The sequence below is a fragment of the Dromaius novaehollandiae genome, chromosome 1 (assembly GCF_036370855.1).
Source record: "Dromaius novaehollandiae isolate bDroNov1 chromosome 1, bDroNov1.hap1, whole genome shotgun sequence".
Taxonomy (NCBI): Eukaryota; Metazoa; Chordata; class Aves; order Casuariiformes; family Dromaiidae; genus Dromaius; species Dromaius novaehollandiae.
This window is the reverse complement of record NC_088098.1, coordinates 4253188-4278684: the sequence shown is the minus strand read 5'-3', so window position 1 is coordinate 4278684 and position 25497 is coordinate 4253188. Positions and strand designations below refer to the sequence as shown.

At 46.5% G+C, this 25497-nt stretch overlaps 1 protein-coding gene across 7 annotated transcripts in view; it reads left to right on the top strand.

Annotated features, from left to right (window-relative positions):
• Positions 1-25497, top strand: part of FRMD4A (FERM domain containing 4A) — a 299143-nt gene that overhangs the window by 235280 nt on the left and 38366 nt on the right. For all 7 annotated transcript variants that reach the window (XM_064504777.1, XM_064504774.1, XM_026119401.2 and 4 more), the window contains exons 9-12: positions 3980-4045; positions 4259-4316; positions 6086-6172; positions 22129-22205. In XM_064504777.1, coding sequence (XP_064360847.1) covers positions 3980-4045; positions 4259-4316; positions 6086-6172; positions 22129-22205 — 288 coding nt within the window. The remainder of the gene's footprint in view (positions 1-3979; positions 4046-4258; positions 4317-6085; positions 6173-22128; positions 22206-25497) is intronic.

The window sequence follows — 25497 nt, the reverse complement described above, 5'->3', positions numbered from 1 at the left end:
GCCCTGCATTTGTTTGCAAGTTGTCTGCCATCCAGTTCTGTTAGCTGCTGAAACAGGAGGGATTTCCTGGTAGTTCTTAAGATCTTTATCAGAGTTGTCTGCTGCAGGATATCATCCGTGTATTCGTTTTGGAGCTTTAGGGTGAATGTTTTATGAGCTGCCAAACAGACAGTAGTGCCTTGGCAGCCCCTGTGTCTCCGCATTAGTTAAATGCCCTCTGTGATCCCTGCATTATGAATGAGTTTTTTTGTTACTGACACAGCAACAAGCTGAAGTTGGGGGAGAAGAGACGTCAGCTGGTGGTCCAGGCAGTGTCCCACGTACTCTCCCAGCTGTCAGTAACAGCACCGCAGCCACTCAACATGAACAGCTGAAATGACAGGGGAGACCTTTCATAAGCTCTGCTAATGCTCCTCCTGACCCATGAATGATTTTGTTTGTTTTCCCTGGCACACGCTGGGCCTGCCCCTCATCTCAGAGTTGGAGGCAGAAGGTGACCTCTGTGATGGATGATCCTCCTTGCACGGGGCTGCAGGAATGAAAAGAAAGAACTGTTAGAAAGAGGAATGACTGTCAGGCAGCCAGGGTGGGATTCATCTGACCATATATGCATGTTCACCTCCATCTGAGCTAGGGCCCCTCAGCTCCCTTATTGTCAGTGGAGAGAAGTGGCAGTCACCTCCTCCCAAGGAAGACATCTAAAATAGATTGGATGAAATGTGCTCTGGAGTATCTGTTTCCTCCCCTGAAGTGTGACTAGCCCAGCATCATAGATATGTTAGGTGAAAGGCAGGGAATCCCACTGTAAGTATTCGTGGCTCTATTAATAATTCAGGCTTTATTGTTTGTCCAAATGAAAGTAGAAACAAGGATGATACTTCTCTGGCACTGTTCATCTGTAGACCTCAGAACATTTTACAGCAGACAAGGACATCATCAGTATGTTAATGGGACAGCAGAGGCATAAAGAGTGTTGTCTGCATTTGCTCCGCAGAACTGAGAGAGCCTACATTATCCCATATCTTTTAGTACAGGCTGTGAACATAATTTTATTCATCCCACTATTCAGAAAAGCTCCCTGACATCTTATCTATCCCTTTGAAGGAAATGGGCCATTGATTGGCTTCCCTACGCAAGAGATACGGTCTAAGAACATATCCATTATTTTATATTAATTGCTTGTAAGAAAGCAGACCACATTCAGAATCACATTAGATAATCAGCAGGTAGATGGATCTATCCATTCTTTGAATGACTTTAATATCAGGGCTTGGTCTGCACAGAGTAGAAACCAAAGCAAAGAGCAATTCATAGCACCTTGTTCTACTCTCACAGGAGTTTTCTGCTGGAGAAACTCCATGGTTTCTGTGAAACTTCTGATTTGCTCCTGTCTGAGACAGAGATGAATTGCATCCACATGTAATCAAGGGTTTAGGAGGTAATTACAAAGGGCTGTAAGCCCTCTCTGTCCATCTTTATCATTAAGAATGATGTTGTTTGGAGATCTTCCAGTACTGAACACGCATGTAATTCAGTTATTTCTCCAAAAGTAATCCTATTTACAATGATCATAGCAGGAGAGCCAGGCTCTGTCTTCAGATGCATGCCCATAACATCTGTGGGAATTACTTGCTTGGATCAGTGGGCTGAATTCAGTTTCATGGCTGTTGAATTTCCTTAAGGATCATTTTCTAAACATTAAAATTATTCTGAGGGATTTGATGGGAGAGCTGGACTATTCTTTTACCCATATAATTTGTCACCAACTCAGTCAGCACCCTGCAGCCTCGGTGGCGTGCTGGTGGGGGACCTCTCTTCACTCTGCCCCAGTGAGAGCCTTTTAGTTCGTCAGGATGAGTGGGGGAAGTCACTTGGCAAGAGAGCAAGGAAAGCAGCTATTCTCAGACAAGTGACAGCTTTGTGGAAGAACAACTGGCCCTGCCGACAATCTGACAGACCATCTACTCTGAGTCATCCTGCACTGTCTACTCAGTTGTTTCCGTTCCTCTCCCTTCTTTGTATTATCGGGGATGCTTGGATGGACACACAGTCCTCAGCTACCCTGTGCCAGGGCCCCAGTGCCCCATCTGTGCACTGAACAGCCTGTTTGTCATGTCACAGTGCAGAATGTCCTCCTTGTGACATCACAGAACAGAGCATCCTGGATGTGATGTCACAGCAGTCTCTGTGCAGCCTCTACCTGTGATGTCACAGAGGGCTTTATCGGCATTGTCAGCAGGACGGGGCCCAGCAGGGGCAGGGGAACCTCTTTCTAGTGGAGGTTCTGGCTCCACGTAGACCTCTGGCATGAGTGTGGGGAAAGCAGCGTTGAGACAAGCTTCCGTTCTGCCTGGGGGAAGGATTACCGCATTGCAGACAGCTGTGCGGCTGCCTTTAAAGACTCCCACTGCACACTGGACCTTGGGAAATGTGGGGAGGAGAGCAGTGCTAGTTCACATTGGCCTAAACTCCATGCAGGATCATGGCATTAGGTAGATGCTTGGTACTACTGGAAGCTTGTGGAGTGCCAAGTGGGGAGAGCACAAATGTGGCTTAAAAATAGTTTAGGTTTCCTTCCTCTTGGACAGGCAAGGTCTACATTGTACCTTCAGGAGACTCAGCACAGAGTCCTTATCCTTGGTGTTACCACAGAAGGAGCAAGAGGCTGGGTTTAAATGTTAGGACTTGAGTCTTGCATCATGTCAATGTAACAGAACTGGTTCCATGGGCATTATGTTGTTGGAAGTGAGAGAAGAACCAAAGTCAGACTAGTCTGAAAGTATCACGAGGCTTCAAGGTTGTGATGAATTGCATGGTTGTAGATTGAGAGGAATGCTATAAAGTCAAAGGAGAACACTGTGAACCTTTGAAAGGAGAACCTTGGCTTATATTTTGTCATGCTGTGACTCTGCTATCACAGCTTATTGTACTCATCTCATTGGCTCTGGATCTGTGCCCTCCTGCTACCCGTTCACTGGAGAAGTAGAATTGAATCTCTTTAAAGCTGAACTTACAAATGTCTCTCAGTCTGTCATTTGGATAATGCTGAGCTGCTCTTGGATGCTGCATCGCCACTGTGTATAAGTGTATGTCTCAGCATGCCTCAGCATGCGTATATCAAACATGCCCAGAACTGTTCTCTGACACTGAGGCACACTGGCGTGGAAGAGCCTTCATCCATACCATGAAACTCCCTTAGTCTGCAAAGCAGCATGGCTGCCTCTAAACTGGGAATGGACCCTGCCCCAGGCAAACTCCCAATCCACTGCCAGGGGCTGCCTGGGAGAATGCGAATTAGTATAAGCCAAAAGTATGCCAAGGCACATCTACACTTTAACAGTGTAAGCATCTGAGTTTGAGTGCCTAGAAACATTCCCTGCCACTGTTTAACCTGCTGTTATAGACATTGCCTCTGTGTACACTAAGAATTTAACTGCTTGCTGAGAAAGATGCCTCCAGAGTACTTCCACAAGTGCTCCTGTACATGGTTTTATGCAGCTGCAGTGAGGGGTAATCTGTGAGGCTCAGGGACATGACTGGCCACCAATTTCAGAAAGCTCTACTAGCTAAGAGGGCTGGTGGGCTTGGAAAGAATTTGCATCGTCTCGGACAAATCAGAGCTTGAGCAGCTCCAACAAACATCTTTTTGCCATACAGTGAAACATCATGGGTGCCAATTTTAGATAAAGGAAGTCAGGCAGAGAGGAAAAGTCTGTACAAATAGACACGATGTCTGTGAATAAAATAAGCCTCTTCCAGAAAACCAGCTCTTAGAAATTCAGTTTTTGTTTTCAGTCTTTGCATCCCCCTTGTCTTCCCCAGGCTGCATCAAATCCCATTATCTAACACTTTTCCTTGGCATGTTTTGATTACCTCGACTGGTAGCTGTGTTAACAGAAGTGTCTCTTCACCTTTTGGCAAGCTTCTTAGACATGATACTGCAGTTAGATAAAACAACATCTCATTTCTTCCTTTCCAGTGAGGACCGAGTAATTGAACATTACAAGAAACTAAATGGTCAGACAAGAGGTCAAGCAATTGTGAAGTAAGTGAAATAAGAGCACCTTCTGATGACATTTTTTTTGTCAGGAAATATTTATATTGGGCTGTAAACCCAATATGTAACTATGTCTCCATCTCATCTAATACTGTATTTTAAGTATGTATTTACTTAAGTATTTAATTTTTTAAGTATTTCTTTTTCAGACAATCTTCTCTGTTTCGCAGACATGTTATTCTCTTGTGTGTTGTTTTGCAGTTATATGAGCATTGTAGAATCCCTCCCAACATATGGAGTGCATTATTACGCAGTAAAGGTACGCTTTACTAAAAAAAGGGTCAATTATTGAATTAAAATGATGCTGGAGAGGGGAGGGGAGAGGAACAAATAACCATCCTGCTTTCAGAATACAATACACTATTACTAAAGTCTTGTTTCACTTCCTGTGGTAGGGTAAACTTATTTCAACTGTGTAGTGAATGTTTGGTAAATACAACTCCAGAGAGGAAAATCCTGTTCTTCGAGATAAAATTCTCGCAATCCTTCTATTGTGCTAGGATGTTCAGCCCGCAAGCAGCAGCAAGCTCTGGTGATGCCAGTGAACCTGCACCAAAGGGACAAGCCAGTCCCTTTTCATAGTTTCAGGAGGTCAAATTTTTCCCAGCCTGCAGATTTATGAGCAACTAACTAGGGCCAGCCATGATCTGCAGGCTGCAGCTCCATTCACTCGAGATATAGATAACTGGATAGAGATATAGTTCTTCTTTTTAATGCCAAAGCACTCGGCCATCCTCTAGAGCTAGCATGTCCCCCTCCCTAAGCCATTCTGTACTTCTAACTATATGGATTTCATGCAGGTGTTCATGAAATCGCTCATTTCTTTTGTCTAGTGATTTATCACCAAATCTTCCAGTCTTCTATTATCACTTCCCTGCCTGACTAGCAGTGGAGGATTGCATTTTTTTTTAAGTAGAGAAATCAATAAATGTAGACAGAAAGCTAGATCCATACTGCCCAGAGTATTTCTCACCACTTATCATCCCTGGAGTTTTGATGTGTTTCATCATTATCTCTGCACAACTCGTGTGTTTTTTCGTATGTCTGTATTATCTTGCGCACACACGAGGTACCATAAAAATACAAATACCTGACAGTATCTGTCTCAGAGAGATGTGTTCCTCATCTGTTCCTGCTAATGTGCATGGCATTTTGTAGAAAAGTATTAGCCTTGTCTTTTGCCAGAGGGCACGGTCCCTCCAGCACCCTGTTGCACCCCTCTCTCTTGCACTACACTAGACCAAGAAAGAACTGATGGATTGGGCTGGATGCCCAAGCCTGCAAACAGTTGAGAGCTGCTACAGTGAAATCACTGTGATCAATAAGCATCAGTGAGCAGTAGCGAGGCAGCAAATATTGCACATAATAGGCTTTGCTTCTGCCTGATGTGGGGGTTTTGGTTTTGCTGGGTTTTACCCTGCCTTTCTCTGTCACATTAACGGAACAGATATAATTTCATTGAGGACTCCACTTCAGCAAATTGCAGAAAGGCTGGTATCAGATATCAGCCATTACTCCATAAGACTGTTTTATTGCTTACTCAGATGCAAAGCAGTTGGGTCTGAGCCTGTCAGACCTTATCACTTGGTAACTCTTGGATCCCATTAATGCTGCATTTTCAAGATTAATGCTAAAATCCCTCCCCATAATTCAAGTCAGCTGGGCGATTCTCCTTCCTTCCTTTCCAATCTCTGAGTGTTCAGACTGAATAATTTACAAGGAGGAGGAAGAGGATGTACCATGGCACAAGGGACCAAAGTCAAACCTCCTCTGACAGCATTTTGAGTGACTTAATGGCAGGTGATGCATTTTAAATGGTTTTATATGTCATGGCTAAAAGCGCAACAGATCTCCCCTAGACACCAAGGAGCTTAGTGACTTGAGAAAATTTAGCAGGGGTAATTTAACAGCACTCACAACATTCAAGGATCTTGCTTAGAAACAAATCTTTACTTTGATTAACAACCTAAGAAATCTCCAGTATTTCACCCTCCCATTCTATTTAACTCCATCTATTTTTTCTTCCAGGACAAGCAGGGAATTCCGTGGTGGTTAGGACTTAGCTACAAGGGGATTTTTCAATACGACTACCACGACAAAGTGAAACCAAGAAAGGTAAATGTTTACTTTTCTATCAAGGGCTGGGTTTGCCACTCATGTTATAGCTTGATTTGGTGGTGTGATGCATGCCAAATGCTGGCATTGATTCCTGTGATTTTGAAGGATGTTAAGTTTCTCCTAAACTTGTCTGAATATCTGCATTCAAAAATAGACAAAAGAAGCTCCTAATTTATCAACTATTGTGGTATGGGGGGGGGAAATAGACATCAATCAATCTTGCAACTTATGATTCTTCTTTGCATGGTTAATAAGGCATAAATGGGAACTGAAGGACTGATCCTCTCAAGTACTGGAGACCTTCCATCTCCACTGGCTATGGAGGTGCCCAGCTAGCCCTTGATATTGTTTTGTCAAGCCATAAGTGATTGGAGAGAGGGAGACGGAAGAATGGGTGGGAAAGCTTCTTCCATTTATTACAAAAAGAAAAAATGGCACATTTTCCAGAGACAGCATTACATTTGATAAGCAGAGATTTTACTAACTGAAGAGTTAGTGTCAGGCATGCAGTGGAAGAAGACTTTCATCACATGACTAATGAAAAGGCATTAAAAAGTTTCTGTTCAGTATCTGATTTGTTTAGGAACAAATTTACTTTTAGTTTAAAACAGTTCACAAATCCAGGCACAGCAGGCACAGATCTGACCACAAAATTTGAGCTTTGTCAGGGATGACTAGCCATTCTGGTTTCTTTATTATAATTTTTAGTGGGGCTTTCAGTGCATCTGAAAATCATGATTTGTCCATGATTTGTCTTTCAAATTGCCTTTGAGCTATCCAGCTAAGAAATGTCCTGTGCATTTGGAGGAGGAAGGTTCTGATCCCCTGAGCTCATCCTACTAGGCACTCCTGTGTTCTGATATTGCTACCTAGGATGCAGTCTAACCTAAAAAAGCTCATCTCTGAGCTCATGCTCAGCAGGCTGACAGGCACAGTCTGTTAGCAACGGTACTTGTTGTACTGCAAACCCACTGGGACATTAGGAGGTAAGCCAAGGTTTGAGGCTTGCTTGCAGGCAGACATGCAGAACTGGGTGATTCAGAGCAACTAGGCAGATTTTCTGTGGATGCAAAAGCTTCCACTGAGTTAACACATTCTGCATTTCTCTTTTGCATTGTCTCTGTGCCAAGGCATCTCTCCTCGCTTTCTTTCACCTCCTCTGATCTGGCCACGGCCTGATATTCACAGATAGCATCTTCTAATAAAATGAATTAGAATCTTGATTTTGGTAGAAAACAAAAATGCTAAGGAGGCAGCAGAAGATAACAGATGCATTGATTAGCCTTTTATTCTTTGAAGGCTATTCATTGGACTTTTTATTCATTGAAGGAGAGGGTGAGGGGAATAAGGGGCTCTTCCCAGAGCATCTGTGCTCTAAAAGACGTATCTCTTTGGGATCAATCATTACCTGCAGGGCAAGCCATACTCACACGTGTGATAGTTTAAAACATGCCTAGGCTAGGTGTTTGCACCCACACATCTCCATCAGTGCCAGCACCTCAGGGGAGACATGTCCTTAAAACATGCCTTCAGAAGCCAGTCTTAGTGATAGAAACACCTCTTTGGAGGAAAGCAGTGCCCTGCCATGATAGGATTCAGCCATTCAGAAGCTATAGCAATTTCCACCAACCCTGATGATGTGACTAAAGTGGGAAGGAGCATCGGAAGAGAGAAAGAAGAAATGAGGCCAGGTTCTCTGGCTGCATGAGAGGAGACAACTATTTCCACTGTAAGAGTCAAGCCTCCTTTCTTAGCTACTCTACTTTCTCTTCTCAGCTACTCAGTGTGATCTGGTTTGTATCCTTGGTTTGAGAGCTTGAAAGCAGTTTTGCTGGCTCTCTGCCTCTAGTTCTCAAATCACCAGAGAGACTGCAGGCATCTCCTACTCTTTCTCTCAAGGACAACAGTGAGCAACCTGAAAAATAGGATGCCAGTTTTCTTGTTATTGTGAACTTGTTTTTTGTCTCAGCAAATTATGTATGAGATCCAGGAGACCCAAAACAATAATGCAGCCTTACATATAAACCACTGAGAACTTCTGTGGCTTAGCAGAAGTGGTCATAAATCTGGGAGAGAAGGTTGGGTGGGAGGGGAGAGCAGGAATTTCCGGGCTAGAATTTGTCCATTGCCACAATCCAGAGACCGCAGCAGTGCAAAGAAGCCTGGATAAGTATTACTCTTTACATGATGCTCGCAAACCCCATCCACTGGAAGGGCTGCCCCAGAAGGGGGAGTATAAACCAGGGAGATGACAAGCATAGAGTGGCTGAGGCTTCATTATTTCTTTGTAGTGTGCATTTACCCTCCATAGACAGAGTAAAAAGGCTTCGTACCCTACACAGGTAGTAAAACCCCTCTGGCAAGAATAACCCAACTGCATCAGCAAGGTGCAATGTTTAATTCTGTGCTAATTAGATTGTAAAATCGCACTTGATAACCATGGCATCTGGGAGCCTACCATGGAATCTGGTTCACTTCACTGTACGAGTATGGGTTGGTTCAAGACTTCTCTGTGCAAAGGGGAAGGGGTTAGTGTTACCGAACTTTCTGCAAAGCAAAATTAATGGGGGGGGAGAAGGGATGAGATTATGTGTTTTCTGATATTTATTATTTTGTTCCTGCACATTGCCAACACCAGGAACGAACTGAAAAATTACAATGGAAAAATAAATCTCCCTGGAAAAAACACAAGCAGAAAATTGTATCAAGAAACCAGCTGAAACCAAGAAATTTATATTAAATGCGTATAAAAACCTTGCTTGTCTTATAAGAGAGATTGTAATGTTTTCCTGTTATGTCATCATAGATAGTTTTCCATGCTTATTGTGTTTGTAAGTAAAACTGTAACCCACACTGAGCAGCTGAGTCTATCTCAAGTGATCCCATTAGCAGTCAGTCAAAACCACATTTTTATTAAATTGCTCGAGTAAATCAGCCGTATGTCTCTAGAAAGCTAACTAGGTTTGTCAGCAAACTGGATGAGTTCAGAGAGGAGAATTGGGGCTGACGCTGGGCCAGAATCTGATCTTGCTTGCTCCATTCTCACTCAGGCGTAAGTCCTCCAGCACTGCTGAGAATGCAGCTGAGATGGGTATCTGGCACATAGTCTGAGGTGGTTCAGATAGGAATGCAGGGCTATTAAACTGGAATGTGGCTTGTACTGGGCAGCAGAGCCTAATGTGATTCTGTGCTTCTATTTTTATGTTCCCTCCTGCCTATGCTTTGATTCTCTGGAAGCCCTGAAGCCATCGTTTTGAGGCCTATTGCTCTCCCTCCTATTTTTCCCCTGTGTGTTTGGAGTTAGCTCAGAGACTCAGTGAGCCTGTCTGAAGGTCTGCTTTTGAATGCTGCCTTTTTGAATCCAGATCTGGTTTGTATCAGTGACAATCTGATGGCAGTTCATTCTTAGATATTGAATAAACACAAAAATTTTGGTCTCTATTGAGCAGCAAGATGTATACCTCACAAAATCCACCACTACAGCTGAACAAGAAGGAGGGAATATCAGGTGTGGAGAGGTGGCTGCCTCAATACCCCATAATGCTGTCCTGCTAACTGTATGCTGAGGCAGCTGGAAGTTTGGTAGTGGCTTGGAGAACCAGTGCCATCTTTGTAGCAGCAGCCTGCAGCCTTCAGGATGGGCAGAATCCTTCTCCCTCTGTGTTAAAGATTTACCTTCTACAGACTCTTCCTTATGGAGAGAAAAGGCCCATCAGGGTTAGGTGTGCACCCAGAAAGAGTTACTGTCCTGCTAGGCTTTACCCACTGTCTTGGCTCAGCACCATCCAAAATCCATGATAAGTCAAAGCAAATTCTTCAGAGCCAAGTCCTCAGACGGGATGCATCAGCACCGCTCTCTCAGGAGGTACTGAGGCTGTAGTGACCATAACCATCATTTTCAGAGAAGGCTCATTATTTTTTCCTCATGTTGCAGAGCAATCAGAGAAAAAAAGCCAGGCACTGCAGGACCACTCTATAACTATATTGTCTGTGAGCAGTATTTGTCCATTTTAGCCAGCCGGTAGGGATGTTACTCCGCTCCATCCCAAGAGATTCTTACATGAAGCAGAAGTGGCGCAGCCTGGAGCTCTGTAACTACGATGAGTCCTGCATACTCAAGCAGCTATAGTAGCAGTAGGCATGTCTCTGTTGTTCTAGTGAGATATTCCCACTGATTTAAGAGCCCAAAGGCATCTTTGTATGCACACAGCTTAACAGTTTTAGTAAACAATTAACTCCAAACTGAAGAATGAATGATTAACAAAGTCAGCCAAAGGGCTTCCATATGGCCATTAAAGAGACACAGGAACTGTTTAACTTCTCACTGAAAATAAAATGACCTTAAAGGATAATCTGCTAGTGTTTGCTTGCTTTGCAAAAAGTACCATCATTTGGTATTATCCCACTTTCTTCCACAGAAGTCTAGTGGCAACAAAACTTAAGATGAGCTTTCTTTTCCTCAGGCTTGTAAACATTATTAGTGTTCTCATTGTCCAGTTGCCTGAAGAGGACACAAGAGGGTAAAGACTTTTGTGAGTAAGATAAAATGTGAGGTATCCCAAAATTCAGCTGTGGCTGTAGCTTAACAAAAATTTTCCCTGTGACAGCCAGGTATCAGTTTCTGCCATTTGTTCCCAAAATGTTATCCTCTCTCTGAGGTCAAATGAAACATTTAGCAAAAATACTCTATCGCTTGTCATAAGGTCACCACAAAGGTCTGTGGATTTCTCACTATAGAAGAATTTAATTTGTAGTAGTGTTGTAAAATCAAAACAATGGCAAGAGACTGACTCTCCATTTATACATGTGAAAACAAGAGCTGGGTTGGACCCAGTGTGCCAAGCAGTGCAAAGCACATGTTAAATTAGTAGCTCTGTGCATCTGATCAGAGAGAAATCACCTGCTTGTTGACAGCATAAGCAAAGTAATCGACACATTAATTTTGTCAGAAAGTGAAAGCTTGCTGTGTGGTGTCACGTGGCCTTTTCCAAACAGCAAGAGAGAGAGTGAACTTTCCCAATTCCAGAGGCAAAGCAAGATGTTTACACAGGAGAAGCAATAGCCTAATTTAAGAGCTGTTTCATTGCAGAACAAATAGAGCTCCTCTCTGCTTTAGGGCATAACGAAGCATTGTCAGATCCATAATTGCATTGATGGAGCATTTAAACTTGTGCTTCCTGTGGTGTAGGAATGACAGACCAGTAACTTAAAAAAGCACAAAGTAGAGGTTGATGGGAAATGTACAGAAACTAATGAATGATGGGGAGGAGGAAGCTGACAAATTGGTCTCTATCCTGACCCATCATAGAAGAACATCAGGACAGTCAAAAAGGCAGAAGAAGCATGAAATTCAAATGGGTTAAATGGAGGACAGCTAGCTTGCATAACTCCTTGCCACATGCTACAGTAGGTGTCAGGAACTTATATGAGTTAAAAAAGGACTAAAAGTGTGCATGGGTGACACATCCAGCCAGAGTTATAAAACTAAATAGGTTATATTCAAACAGGATTTTTGGAGGGATTATAAGTCCTCATGTTCAAGGAAGGTGTTTCCTTTGGCAGCAGGTTGGTTTCTGTTGTCAGAGGTATGGAGCAAGCATTCCTCCCCCTAGCATGCCATTGAGCCGGGGGGTATGTTCAGAATAGGCAGGCCTTTCCCTAGAGCAGGCAGAATCAGCTGGGGTCAGAGAGAGTATATTGGCCTCATGGCTAATTGTGCTCTTCTTGGAATAGCATCTTTTCCTAAGACCTTCACAAACATCTTTGCATTGCAGACAAGGATAAAATATTTCAACTTTACAAATGATGCAAGAGGAGCAAAAAACATTTCCAGGAAATACTGGTTTAAAAGCTAGTGGACTCTCAGTGGCATTGCTGTAATAAATTATTCATTGTGATTAGCTAACTGTTAGGGACTATCTGCTGACTCCTTCTGCTCAATGCTTTTATTTCTCTTCCCGTTGCTGATCCTTCATGCTTTCTGGATTATGGACTTGGCTGTAAACTGAACCAGTCTTCAGGTCACGGCAGGTTCAACTCGTTTTATAGTGTAGTAATTCAGTCTTAGTTTAGAGTCTGCAAACATACAGCATTTGAGGAGGGAGACGTATATAAAGCGAGGTTCCTTACTGTGCTGCTCCTTCTCATAGAGAAAGGTTGCTCACCCCATTTCATTCCATATCAAAATGTAAACCCCAGAGCTGTTACCATTGAAGAGCAGCCAGAGTGTTAAGACCTTCCCCAGCTAAAAAAGCCTTATTCCATCCCTGTTACACAGGAGACAGTGTTGTCACTAGCACCTTTTTTACTACTGCTTGCCCTTGTTTCAGGATTGTTTACAATCCAGCACCAGGCTCTTCCCCTTTTCCCTTCCTGCCCACACTTGCCCTAAGCACCCCCATGCCTTCCTACTGCACCTCACTGTGCCAAAAAATTGTCAAGAGCACTGGGAGATGAATAAATCAGATCAGAGCACAGTGGGCTGGGAAGCAGGATTTTGTCCCTGAGACTGAGGATTTCCATGGGGTTTGGCCAGATGTCCCACTAGGCTGTTGTTCAGTGAACATTTCTTTTGACAGCTGCATCAGCTTAAATGGCCTTCACCACCCTCCTGCCCCTCACGACCCTTCCACCACGGCTCATTTCCTCCCCTGGGCCGCTTCCTCAGTCATGCTGGTATAGTTGTGTAGCCAGGAAGGAAACTGGTCCGAAGAAGTGATCAGAGCTCTGCATAATCCAGCCCAAAAAAGTGGTCACTTTTAACCTCAATCATTCCCAATCCCATTCACTGTGTGGTCCACAATCGCTGTCGCTAGCACAGCTGTAGGAGCTGGATGGGTGCAGGCTGCATAAATCACAGCAGCCAGAGAAAGAAATGCTCATTAACCTACACCCTAACTCTGTGAAGCAGAAGACAAGGACCCCATAGCTCAGAACAAGATGGGAACAGTTTGGCTCTGTGGAATTTGCCATGGTTGAGCCAGGATGAATTAGCACTTAGGTATAGGTCATAATTGCCACTTTTTATCTCATATAAGCTGATAAACGTTTGTTTCAGTGTCTCTCGCAAACAGGGTTGATCTCAGACAGCTAAGTAGACTGCCTAGATAGAGGAACTCATAAAAACATCACTCATTTCATGGGGGAAGGGAGAAAGGCAGGCCTCTGGGAAGATCATTGGTGGGGTTCTTTTCCCAAATCAAGTAACTGTAAAAAAATCATGCTCAGTTTTCATCATCTAGGTAAATGTGTAGCTTGACCAACTATAATACATATATGTACCAATAGGTAGCCTATGGCAGTGCTGTCTTACAGGGAAGCTAGCATTTTTTCCAGCGGTTCAGTGTACATAAACTGTGCTAAAGGCTGACATGCACACAGTCTCCAGGGTTTTCTGCAAGAATATGCAATGCAAAGGCTGCAGCATGAGGTCCCATCCCCTGATCCAGCCAAGTCAAGCCTATGGCTACCATTAAATATAGGAGTAGTCCCATCAAAGTAAAACTCACTTGCTTTAAGTGCTTTGCTGTATTTAGGTCTTAAAGGTTAACTCTCTATAAAAACAGCAGCCAAGTCTTAAATGATTCTGCAGCACACAGCAGGAACTTCAACAAGATGCAAAACCAAATTACTCCGACAGCACAAAGTGAAACAAATTGGACCTCAGCGCCCTGAAGTTTGGGCAGAGATCTGGAGTGAGATTAAAACCTCCTTGAGTCCTTGTGCTTGGCTCTGAAGTGGCAGCAGGCTCATCACCTGTCCCACCCTTCTCAGATGCTTTCTCTTTGTTCATCAGCTGCTCCAAAGTCCTGAGCATCTTCCCTGCCGGGTGAAGCCAGGCAAGGAGCCAGGACTCAATGGCTATGAGTATGAGGCCTCTTTAAGTCAGTGGCCTGGTAAGCAGGCTCACAAGGTTATGCATTGTAGGCCATCACCATGTGTATGGGATTGCTGCTGTCACAGGACCACAAGTGCAGGCACCCTCCATCATGGGCATGTTTTCAGTCATACGATTCCATATGCATGTCCATCCGCATAGCGTGGCTGGGTATACGTGCTTCATAGGATGGAGGTTCATGGATTTTGGTTACAAGACAGACATACTTTAGTCATGCCTCTGGGTAAGACAAGAGGATCTTTAGGGAAGAGAGTGGTAGGAATGGTTTGTGGACTGGATGAATCATTCTAATGTGCCATAGCTGCTTCATAGGCTATAGATTCCTTCCATAGGTTCTCCTTGGCTATAGGGCATCCTTTCTCTATGTATTAGAGTATTATGTCAGAAAGGAGAGATCTTCCATGCAGGAAGAACTACTCACTTTGAATTTTTTTGTAAAGGATAAAAAGGAGAAAATTTGACTTATAGGAGTCATTAAAAAAAGTTCTCTGTAGACATGTCAATTTAGACACACCCAGCATGGTGATAGCAGTGAAATATGTAAGAGGATCTACCAGATATATTTACATCAAAGGTGGATTTGTTCATATATAAAGTCAAAGTCAAATCTCCCACTCTGGATACAGTGCTAGACACAAATATCAAGTTGCATTATGTAGACAAATAACATTTTGTCCAAATAACGGCTCTTCCCTCTGTGATCTGTTGCTTTGCTGTGTCTCTGAGCCAATAAACCCCTTTGAAATTTAATAGGGAATTGTGTCTCCATAATGGAAATGAATACAGACTGGTGATTATATAGATCTAGACACAATTTCTGTTTGGTCAAGCCAGAAATGTTTGTTAGGGTGGTGCAGTCCCATGAGAATAGCATATAGCAAAAAGGATCTCAAGTTGGACCAGAAATTGTTTGTCTGTTTGGCAAAAAGAGAGTCCTGAAGCCTGAGGGGAAGAAGTAATTAGATAGGGAGCTGGGATTGTTGACAGACCACCAAAAGTCCCACTTAGCCAAGCCACTCTCTCATTTCATGGGGGAAGGGAGGAAGGCAGACCTCTGGGAAGAGCATTGGTGGGGTTGTTTTCCTAAATCAAATCAGACAGGAAACTTTTTATTTTTTGCTTTAGGAGGTTAGAGAAAAAAAATACCCCAAACTGATAGAAATATAGGAGTTAATGGAAGCATGGCAGGGTGGAGGGCTTGGTTATGGTACAGCAGCATCCCCCTTGCATGACCAGGGGGGCACCCTCAGCAATAGGTCGTGGTAATTCACAAGTGACAGCCCACAGAAATCTCTTGGTAAATCTGCCACTGAAACAAGACCCCGTTTGTCTGAGCTGAGATGGTGCTGTTCTGCCTGAACCAAATCCTTCCTCATTCACTCTAACTAGTTTGACAGAGGTATGATTGATGGGAGCAGGGCTGGCTCAAGGCAGAACACAAATTCATGCCCGGAAACCATGGTCCCACTGAAATCAATAGGACAAAACTGCCATTGACTTCACTGGAGCTGTGATTTCCATAGATCTTAAGGCCAAAAAGGGCTACTAATAACCTCCATCCTGACCTCCTGCATAGCTCAACCCCTAGAATTTCACTTGCTCGTTTGTTCAGTGGAAATAATTATATTTCCAAGCAGGAAATTTCTTTATGCTTGTTGTGTCTTTAAATTGCAAAACAAAAGACTTGGAATTTTGTTGCTGCACCCAGGCAAGCTGTGTGAAAATACTGTCATTGTTTAGTTTCATTGTTTAGTACCCATTTTAGTATTGGGATGTCATCCAGGGTTGGCTCTCGCATTCGGCATACTTGAGTGAAGAGGTCGTGTTTGGGCTGCTAGAAATGTATTGTGTTCTTTCCCTGCCATTCCTAGAAGCCTCTCAGAGCATCTTGTCTGGGTGTTGAGGTGGTAGTCTATGCATTCAGAGAGATGATTGTTCCTTCTGCATACTATGATTTAATAAGGCATTAATCATCTAAGAAGTTGCAAGACTTGAAGGACTGGGGGAGGCCATATAGGTTAGTAAGTCCAATCACAATTGGTCATTTATTAGATGTTTAGAATCACAGAAAAATTTATGTTGAAGAGACCTCTGGAAGTCTGTAGTCCAACCTACTACTCAAAGTTGGGCCAACTTCAAAGTTAGAGCGGGTTGCTCAGGGTGAAGTGTTTGACTACCCTTGCTAATTTTTTTTTCATATATCTAGTCAGAATTTCCCTTGCTGTAACCTGTGTCCGTTGCCTCTTGTCCTTTCTCTGGGCCCTTCTGAGAAGAGACTGGCTCCATCTTCTTTATAACTCCCATTTAGGTCACCAGAGACAGCAGACAGATAGCAAGTTAGAACCTCTCATAGACTTCTCCAAGCTGAATAAACCCAGTCTGTCCTTGTATGTCATGTGTACAACCGTCATCCAACCCCCAAACAGTCTTGGTGGCCTCCACTTGAGTCACTCCAGTTTGTTGGTATCTTTCTTGTATTGGGGAAATCAAAATTGAACATGGTACTTCAGACATGGTCTCATAAGTGCAAAAGAGAGGGAAAGAGTGCAGGAGTGCCACAGAACTGCCATTTGAGGCATCACAAGCCCTAATGCCTTCTAGAAATTTAAGACTTCTAATGAAAACACCAAATGCTATCAAAATCACAGGGAGAGTGCAGGTAAGACTGAGGCATCACTGGTATCCTAGCTCTACAGATTTGTGAAGTAAAAATGCCAGGATGATCCTAAGAACAGAGGGCACCCTGTGCTGCAAGGACAAAAGCCCTGAGGGTTGCCTGATGGTTCGGTTTTGGAATCTGATCCTTCCTGACTTTGCTAGTATTGGGGTGATTCTGAACAGCCACCAAGCTTGATATCTGAAACCACTGTGAGCATGCGTATCACTGAGTAACCCTGCTCTGCCTGTGGCCCACCTCAGGATAGGGAGGCCTAGGAACTGCTCTCCTGTGCTATTTGGGTGCATTTCTCTAGGAACCATAATCCAGAGAGTACTGTGCACCAACTACCAGTGCTGCCCTTAAGCAGCCCTCTCTGTCCCATCCCTGCCATGAGCTGCAGTGAACCATAAGAGCTGCCAATGGCCTCATTACTGCCAGGGGTTCCCAAATACGGTTCCTCCACTGAGTACTCAGACAAGGCTTTCTGAGCACAAAGGGAGAGGGCACAGCCCAGAGCCTAGCACACATTAACTCAGCTCCCCACACCTCAGTGAACTCCTTACAGAGGCCTTGTTATCCTCCTTTTCCAAATATGCTGTTCACTATGCATGAGCTGTAGGTGGATGGATAAGGAGCAAGGCTGGACTCTGCCTGGCCACTGGTGTATTTCCTCACCATACCTGGAGAAATGACTGGAATACAGCCAGCAAGCTCATCCCCTGCTTGTCATTCCAGCAAGGCCCAAAGTCCTGCACATTTGTCCTTTATTCAGGTCACCCAGGCCATCAGTGGCCAAGCCAGGAACTCTCCCCTACGTTTCATCCACAAAACACCTTCACTTCTTTATCAGGAGCCTCTGACATTCTTCACATGCTCTCACAGTGACCCTACCTCCTGCAGTGTGCAAACTCCACTGCATTGGTCCCAGAGTCAATAAAAATGGTAAAAAACTCCTCCAGACTCAGATGGCTGACATGGATGTAGATCCCTGGGCCTCCCCTCCTCCAGGCTCAGCCTAATTAGGGGACAGTCAGCAAACCACAAGTGTGCTCACAAAAGAAGCTTGCGTCTGAAGGGCTTTGACTGCAGCTCTTTGTAACAGGTCACAAACATCTGGTGCCTGGTGAGCTTGCCTGCGTCTTGGAAGGAGTTTCTGATGAGACAATTCCTGTAGCTTGCACCTGAATTCTCCAAAACGCACCATACAACACTCAGATCCCTCCCCTGGCTCTTTTTCTAAGCTGCCAGCTTTGCAGAAAAGCCATTTCTGGCACTGGTGTCCCCACCATAGCCTCCCCACTCACCCCAAAGCAGTTGAAATGGTACACATGGTACAACATGGAACAGCTATTCCCCAGATACCCCCTTGCATGTTTGCAGATTGATAAGCAGTCTTGCAAATTCAAGTGATAATATTGGTTCCAGTTTTATTGGCATAATGAATCAGAGCCCACAGTGTAGACAGTCTCCTTGACTCAGACAAAGAGGGTCTAAGTATAATTCTTTTATTGTCTTTTAGTAACCCCTTTCCCTTTCACATGCACACAGGAGTGTGCAGCTGTGCTCAAAAGCCAGTCTCAGGAAGACTTCCTTAAGCATCTATTGAAGATTAAATGGTCTCAGGCACAGCCTATAATGATGACCGCTACCAAAAATTGTTCCCATCTGAAAGCTGCCCCATGCTGCATGATCCAAAACGGGCTGCTGACCTCAGAAGAGATCCCAGTGGGCAAACCACCACATCACAGAAACTCACCCCACCACAAGCACCACTAATCGGCACCTTGTCTGCAGGCTCAAAGTGAGGGCAGCTATTAAAGGGGCAGGGGAACCATGCTCTCAGCTTGTATTGCCGAGTAATTTCCTCCAAGCCCTGTTTCTAGGGTGTTTGGGGAGATGCTGTCCCTGTTCCTGCTGTGAGGTACCTTTTCTCTGAATAAGCATAGGACTGCAGTTGTCCATCCCACAAAGTTAAAGTCACTACAGCCCTAATACAACTCCAGTTAAAGTCAATAGAAATCTTCCCAGCCACACAGGCAGGCATTGGATTCAGGCCTGCAAATCAACAAAAGACAAACATAAGCCAAATGACACAGAACCAGAACCAGGCTGGGTGTAAGAGGAGGCAAACCTGCCCTCAACATGGATGCTTTGACTTAAACTAGCCCCAGAACGGGTACACCAAATATTGCACACATCCGTTGTCTCTGCATTTCTGCAAGATTGTGTTGAAAATATGGCCAGCTCCTTGCTGTGGCTCTTATTCCCTGGTGAATGTTAAGTACCAACATGGTAAAAGGCTCTTGATGGGTAAAAAATTAGGCTTCCGTTTAAAAAGACCCACTAATGGCACCCTGTGCATCTGTCGCTGAATTAACAACATCAATTTGAAACCATACGTAAGCCAGACAACTGGGAAGGGAACAGCTTGCTTACATTAGGAGGTCTGGCTGAAGGGAGAAATTAGGCATTGTTTCTCCTGAGGGGCTGTGAACAGGAAAGCGGATACCTTCTTGTGGGTATTAACATTTTTGCAGATTGGATTCCTTATGTGTAGGAAGGGTGAGACCCCTCAGATCAACATGGGCAACATGAGCGAGAGGCTGCAGAAAAATATTTGGGGAGCAAAGGGAGAGCATAGTTACAGCAACGGTAAAACATATATATATATGTTCTGGAAAGTAACATTACGGAAAAAAGACGCAAACGCAGGTTGTAGGGTCACTTTCATCCCCTTCCTCCCAAAAGTCAGCATTTGCCTCTTTCTATACCCTGCCAACAAAAATAGAGAAACTAAATATACAAGTGTAGCTATCTGGGGAGCTGTTCCAGTGCCCAAAACATGGGTGTTTAACACAGTTTGGAAGCTGTTGGGGATCCAAAGCATCCATACAGGGCCAGCAGATACAACAGCAGACCTATGGCAGACCCCCTCCCTCCTGGGGCAGCAGCCGGAGGCCAGGCAGGGTACCCTGGGGCATGTGACATGGCACGAGACGCCTACGTTTCAGCGTCTGAATGGCTCCCATGGAGCCTTATGTGTTTGGACAGTTGGAGTTAATCATCGAAGGGAAACTTCGCTGGACTTAATGAACTGAGCAGCGTTGCCTGTGAGGTTTATTAGCACAGAGGACAAAATACAAAAGGCTTAGAGCGTAGGGAACAGGCTCACAGTGAAGACTTCTCCACGTGTACCTGTGCTGATTCTGGGACAAACCCTCCAAGCACAGCGACTCCCAACAGCTCGGAAAAGGCTTTCAAATCCTTTTTGCACCACGCCATAGTTTAGCCATAAATAGGGAGACGACAGGGAGATCCGGGAGCGGAGGGATATTTTGCGAAGGGTGTGACCTGTTGGGTTTTGGACAGTTGTGTGCTCCACATGTCTGAGCGCCTCCCAAACATGTCTTTGCTATGTGCTGCGAGGCACAGCCATTTTCTCCTCCCCGTTTTACAGATGGGCATCTGGAAAGGCAGAGGGAGGTTTCCGGAGACCCACATGGCAGACTCATGCTTGACCCCTGTTGTTGTCAGTGGGAGTTTAGGCCCCAAACTGCCTTTTCGTGCCTTTAAAGCTTAGCTAAAGTGCACAGAGAGCTTGTGACAGAGACAGGCTTCACATTGAGATCTCAATTCCCAGCTTAACCCTTTCACCGCAAGTCTGTCCTCTCCCAGTGGGTAAAATAACGCAGATTTCTGTGCTCCGTTTTGTGATTATGATTTTTATGCAGTGATTTTTTTTCAGTAGGAGAAAGAAATTAGTCCCGTCAAGACAGTGTCACCTAGCCTGTGTCACCCCTCTTAACTTCCCCATCCTTCCTCGTCCCCTTCCTGCCCTGCCCTCCTGCCTCGCTAAACCATGCAGCAACCCCAGAGCACGGGGCAGCTCGGTGCTCTGGTGACACTGAAAGGGAGACAAGCCCTTGCCGCAGCTGCAGCTGAGCACGGTGGAGCTGTCAGAGCCCCCACCCCACGCTTCCTCCCAAACACCCATTTAAAAAAAGAAACAAAACAAAAAGCCGCTCGCTTGGAAACTTTTACAAACACAAACATCAGGCGTGTTTTGAATTCTGGTGCCCCGAGGTTTAGCGGGGGGGAAACATTTGTCCCTCCACTGTAGCTTGCCTTATTTTCTAGATTTCACGTCCACTAGCAGCTTAATCAGTGAAAATCAAATTATGCCTCCTGTTTACGTATCTCCAGAAGGCTGACACTGGCCAGCGGCTTATCTCCGCATGGCAGGAGCCGGCTCCTTCCTTGGGGGTAGGACAGGAACTCAGCAGAAGCTGCTTGTAGTAGGAGAGGGAGTACAGACCAGGGAAAGCTCTGCTGGCCGCACTCAGCAGGGGCAAGGTAACCTCCCGGGCCGGAGCTCTGCAGCTTGCTAGGGCTGGTGCAAGCAAGGTGAAAAGCGTGGGATAGCTGGGGGGAGGCTGCTTCCTCTCTGTCGATCAGCAGCCTGGAAGCCAGGATGCCACTTTGATTTTTGGTCCCCAGCTTGTGACGAGGAGGAGGCCAGGAGCTGGCATAATGCTTGCAGCCACCGCGTTGTGTTCTGCTTGTACACTCTGGAGAGCAGAAAGTCTTCAATAAGGCACGGGCATGGGGGAAGCGCGAACCAGATGCAGCCTCTGCTGCGTCCCTGTGCCCATGGACACACATGGGCCAGGGAGAGCCCCATGGAAACGTGCCCACGCTTACTTGGAGGGGGGGCACCGAGCTAGCACCTGGCAGCGCTGAATTTTACTCCTTGACTGCACTGAAGCACTGAGTGAGCATGGGCAAATCGTTCCCCCACATCGTGCCTCAGTTTCCCCAGTATGGTGACAGCACTGATTTTGCCTGCAAGGTGCTCCGAGGTGGGGCAGCCTGTAAAGGGAGGCGAGCACATAACCCGCTCCCGTGTTTCGTACCGCCCGAGCAAAGCGGAGCGCTGGCACCACCCTGGGCGCTGTCAGCACCGCAGATAAACTGACACCACCGAGCTAATGTTTGTACAAGTTTCGTTCATTCCCCGCGGAAGAAAGCTGGGATGAAAGCAGGGCCGGGCACGGCGCGGCCCCCTTCCCCGGAGCGGTGCCCTGCAGCTTAGCCGAGCCCCGACTCAGGGAGCGAGGCCACCTCGGCTGGGCGCCGGGGGCTGCGCGTCTGGAGCCCCCGCGATCCCGCCCCGCGGAGCGCCCCGCCGCCTCTGCCCCCGCCGCAGCCGCGGCCGCCCCGCGCCTCCCTCCGTGCGCGGCGGGGCGGGGGGCAGGACGCGGGGCCGGGCCGGGCCGCCCGCGCGGGGCGGGGCGGGGCGGAGCGGAGCGCAGCAGCGCGGAGCAGCGCGGAGCGGGGCAGCCCCGCCGCGGCGCCGGGAGGCAGCGGCGGCACCTCACGCCCTTCTTGTGCCCGCAGATCTTCCAATGGAGGCAGCTGGAGAACCTCTATTTCCGCGAGAAGAAGTTCTCGGTGGAGGTGCACGACCCGCGCAGGTGAGAGCCGGGCGGCGCGGGGCCGGGGCGCGGCGGGTACCGCCGAGCTGGGGGGTGCTGGTCCCTAGCAGGGGGGTTGTGCTGGGGTGGGTATGTCCGAGGTCGCGTTTCCCCTCGGCTCCCAGCGTTGGTTTTTGTCACACCCGCCCCGTTTTGGCACCGCGGGGTGCGCAGGGCTGGTGCCCCGGCAGCGCTGCCGGCAGCCGCTGCGCGTTGCACGAGGGTCCGCTCCGTCGCTGAGCCTGGAGATTGGCGCCAGATTTCGTACTCACACGCTGCCTTGTGAATATTCAGCGGCTGGACTGAAAGGGATGGCGCTGTACCAGAGGTTTACCGGCAGTCTTGATCAAAGCCCATCGGTCTTTTTGGCAGAGGAGTCTTGTTTCTTCCTTTAGAGACCTAACGTGGGAGAGAGTGAGTTCAAATGGCCGTACTGCAAAATGCAGTGATCAGATGCACCCCTTACTCGTTTGTGTTAGTGGATGGGTACCACAGACAGTGAAAAAGATCCTCTGGTGTGTATACCGCTCTGTAAGTTGTTCCCATTAAAATCCAAGTCTCACTTGCAACATAAAGCATGAATAAGGCTGATTGATAGAAACTAGCTTTGTCTCTCCAGACTGATTTGATGTGCTGCTGGGTAGTAGCGTGTTCTGCTGGTCGCTCAGCTGTGATCCTGTTTCACCTGTTTCCCATGCCTATCTGTGTACTAATACATGTACTTCGATTAGGGCAATTTTGCGTTCAGCTTCTGTATCTATTGGTCCTGATATGACCACAGCCACACCACTGCAAGGGTGCCTGCATCCACAGATACATTTTGTTAAAGCAAAAACTGAATAGAACAGCCCTTAGCAAAATGCAGCTCCAGGGTAGCAGAGCATTTAGGGATCTGCTTATTATTAAGCATGTAAATAGTCCCATGAAATCCAGCAGAGCAAATTTCTGAAGCTGAGAAAGCGCTGGGAGATCTTCCAGCACCGGGAGCTGGGGGTGGTGTCCTGCTTCCCCCCCCCCCCCCCCCCAGCCTTAGTCAGCAGGCAAAGCGTCAGAAACGCGTGCTGCAAACACACAGCAGCGAGAATCCCCCGAACGCCAAGGCTGGCCATTTCCTGCGAGCAGCAATTGCAAGGGAAAGAAAGCAAATAGCTCAGGGACATTAAAACCACTGTGATATTTGCAACTCTGTCATGCATGAAACGTGGCCGCGCAGAGGAAGCTCCTGTGTCTCCAACTGTGTGTCGTTTGAATTTAGGTGGTGGGAATTATTGACCTTTTTTTATTCCACTACTCTGTTTTTCTGGAATGGTGCCACAAGGACAAAGCCCTTTCCTACATGAGTGGTGCTGGATGCTCCTTCGTACTTGCTTGCTATGTGGGCATGAACTCAGTTGATTTTAATAGCCAGACAGCGTTTGCTTCAGTCCCGTCTCCTGTGTCAAACAGGCACTCGGGGTGTACAGCGCGTTGCAGTGGTACGGTGGGAACAGAGCGCGAGCTGCAGTCTCCAGCCCAGGGGGATGGACTCCTGCAAGGAGCTGCTCGGCGCGTGGAGGCGGAGGAGTAGCCAGCGTGGTGTGCTCTCAGCGTTCCTCTCCGTGTAGCCAAACCAGAGTCTGAGTCAGCGAAGCCACACTCGCAGGCTGAGGGCTCGGGAAAGCAGGCACGGCTCGGCGGTTGCGGTAAGGGCTGGGCCTTTCCAGCCCTGCCTCTGCCCCTTGTTCCTGTCCCGAGCAAGGCGTTTAACCTCTCTTCTTCCCAGTTCCTTATTCCTTGAAGGAGGGAAATAATACATTTTAGGGCATATAAACAGGGTTAATTCCATATCGTGTGTGGTATGCATGGAGGAAAGTCGTGGAAAAAACATCCATGGGCCATTTCTAACAGCTCCCCGAAAGACAGCTGTGAAAAGCAAGTCGGTATCCAGGATCATCTAAGTATGCAGACTTTCTAACAGGTTTTGCACTTTTGACTGGAAAAATATACAGGTCCCAAAGAGGGAAAAAATAGGAAATTGCTGCTGTTGAGATGAGAAGAAGAATGGCTTGGGGAGTTTGTTTCCAAGAGTTCAAAACAAGTAGCTACGTTTGAATTGAACAGGATGACACCAAGATTTAAGCTCAAACGTGTTTGAGTACTTTAATGACTCAGAGCCTTATATGCCAATGTGCTGCAGTGATCTGTGTCTCTCAGACCAGTATAAAGCACCCAGAGTTGAATCCCGCCCCTCGGCCTCAACTCCAGGAGCACCTTCCAGTTCCACGTCCAGTGATGGGGATGGGGCTGCCCAGCATCCTTCCTCATCAGGACCCTCTGCCTCCGTGCTGCTGCGTCCATGGAAAGGGCAATGCTTGTGACGGGACAGGGCAGCATGGAACGGCTCAGGTCAGGGTAGCTCTGAAACATGAGATCTCTGTTGTCACAAGCCTTGTTTGCATTGGCCGTGGCTGTTTTCTCAGAGGATATTTCACTCCAATTTGTGGCTTAATGATTTGAGTCAGTAACGCATTTTGCAGCACTGAAGAGGCCTCAGCACAAGAGCTGTCACCCGTCTCCCAAACCAAATCTGGCCAGCAGTTGCCATTTTGCTACGAGGTTTTGCTTGTCTTTCGTTCTTGGCTCCAGCACAACTTTCTCGCACCATGTGCTTTCTTTCTGCCTCACCTTTGCCTCCACTTTCAGACAGGGCAGTAGCCCAGGGACACCAGTGCAGATGCAAGAGCGGGACCAGGGCTTTGACAGATGAGCACTTCAGGAGGCTGGGGAAAGAGTCGCCCAGCCCTTGCATTGCACGATGGAGCTCCTGGGCCGTCCTGCGATATCGCCTCTGTCTGCATTGCACAAAGTGCCTGTGGGCTATGGACTGCGGCAGCCCCTCCGTAGCATGCCTTACACCCCTGGCTGTCTCTTGCACTGGCCTCTCTTCACCATCTGTGTCCATGAGTGAAAGGCCATAACAAAGCATTGATTTTCTAGGCTACCCTGTATTCCTGTGCTCGCGTTCATTTTCGTAATCATATTCCATCAATAGACTCTTAATAGACTGGAGAGGAGGATCTCATGTCTTCTGGACTCTGGAGATTAGTGGCTTGGTTTAATTCAGCCAATTTTATGTCCGTGCAGTGGGAGGAGTTCTGTAAACCAGGATGCTGCGAGCCTGTGCAGTGCTTACCCAGCAGCGTGTAGGTGTCAGGGGCTCTGTTGTTGAGGTTAGAGTTGAGGGATGAGGAGGAATAATCAGACAGGTTTGTACAGCTGTGAAAGCATGGGGAAGCCTAACCTGTATTTGTTG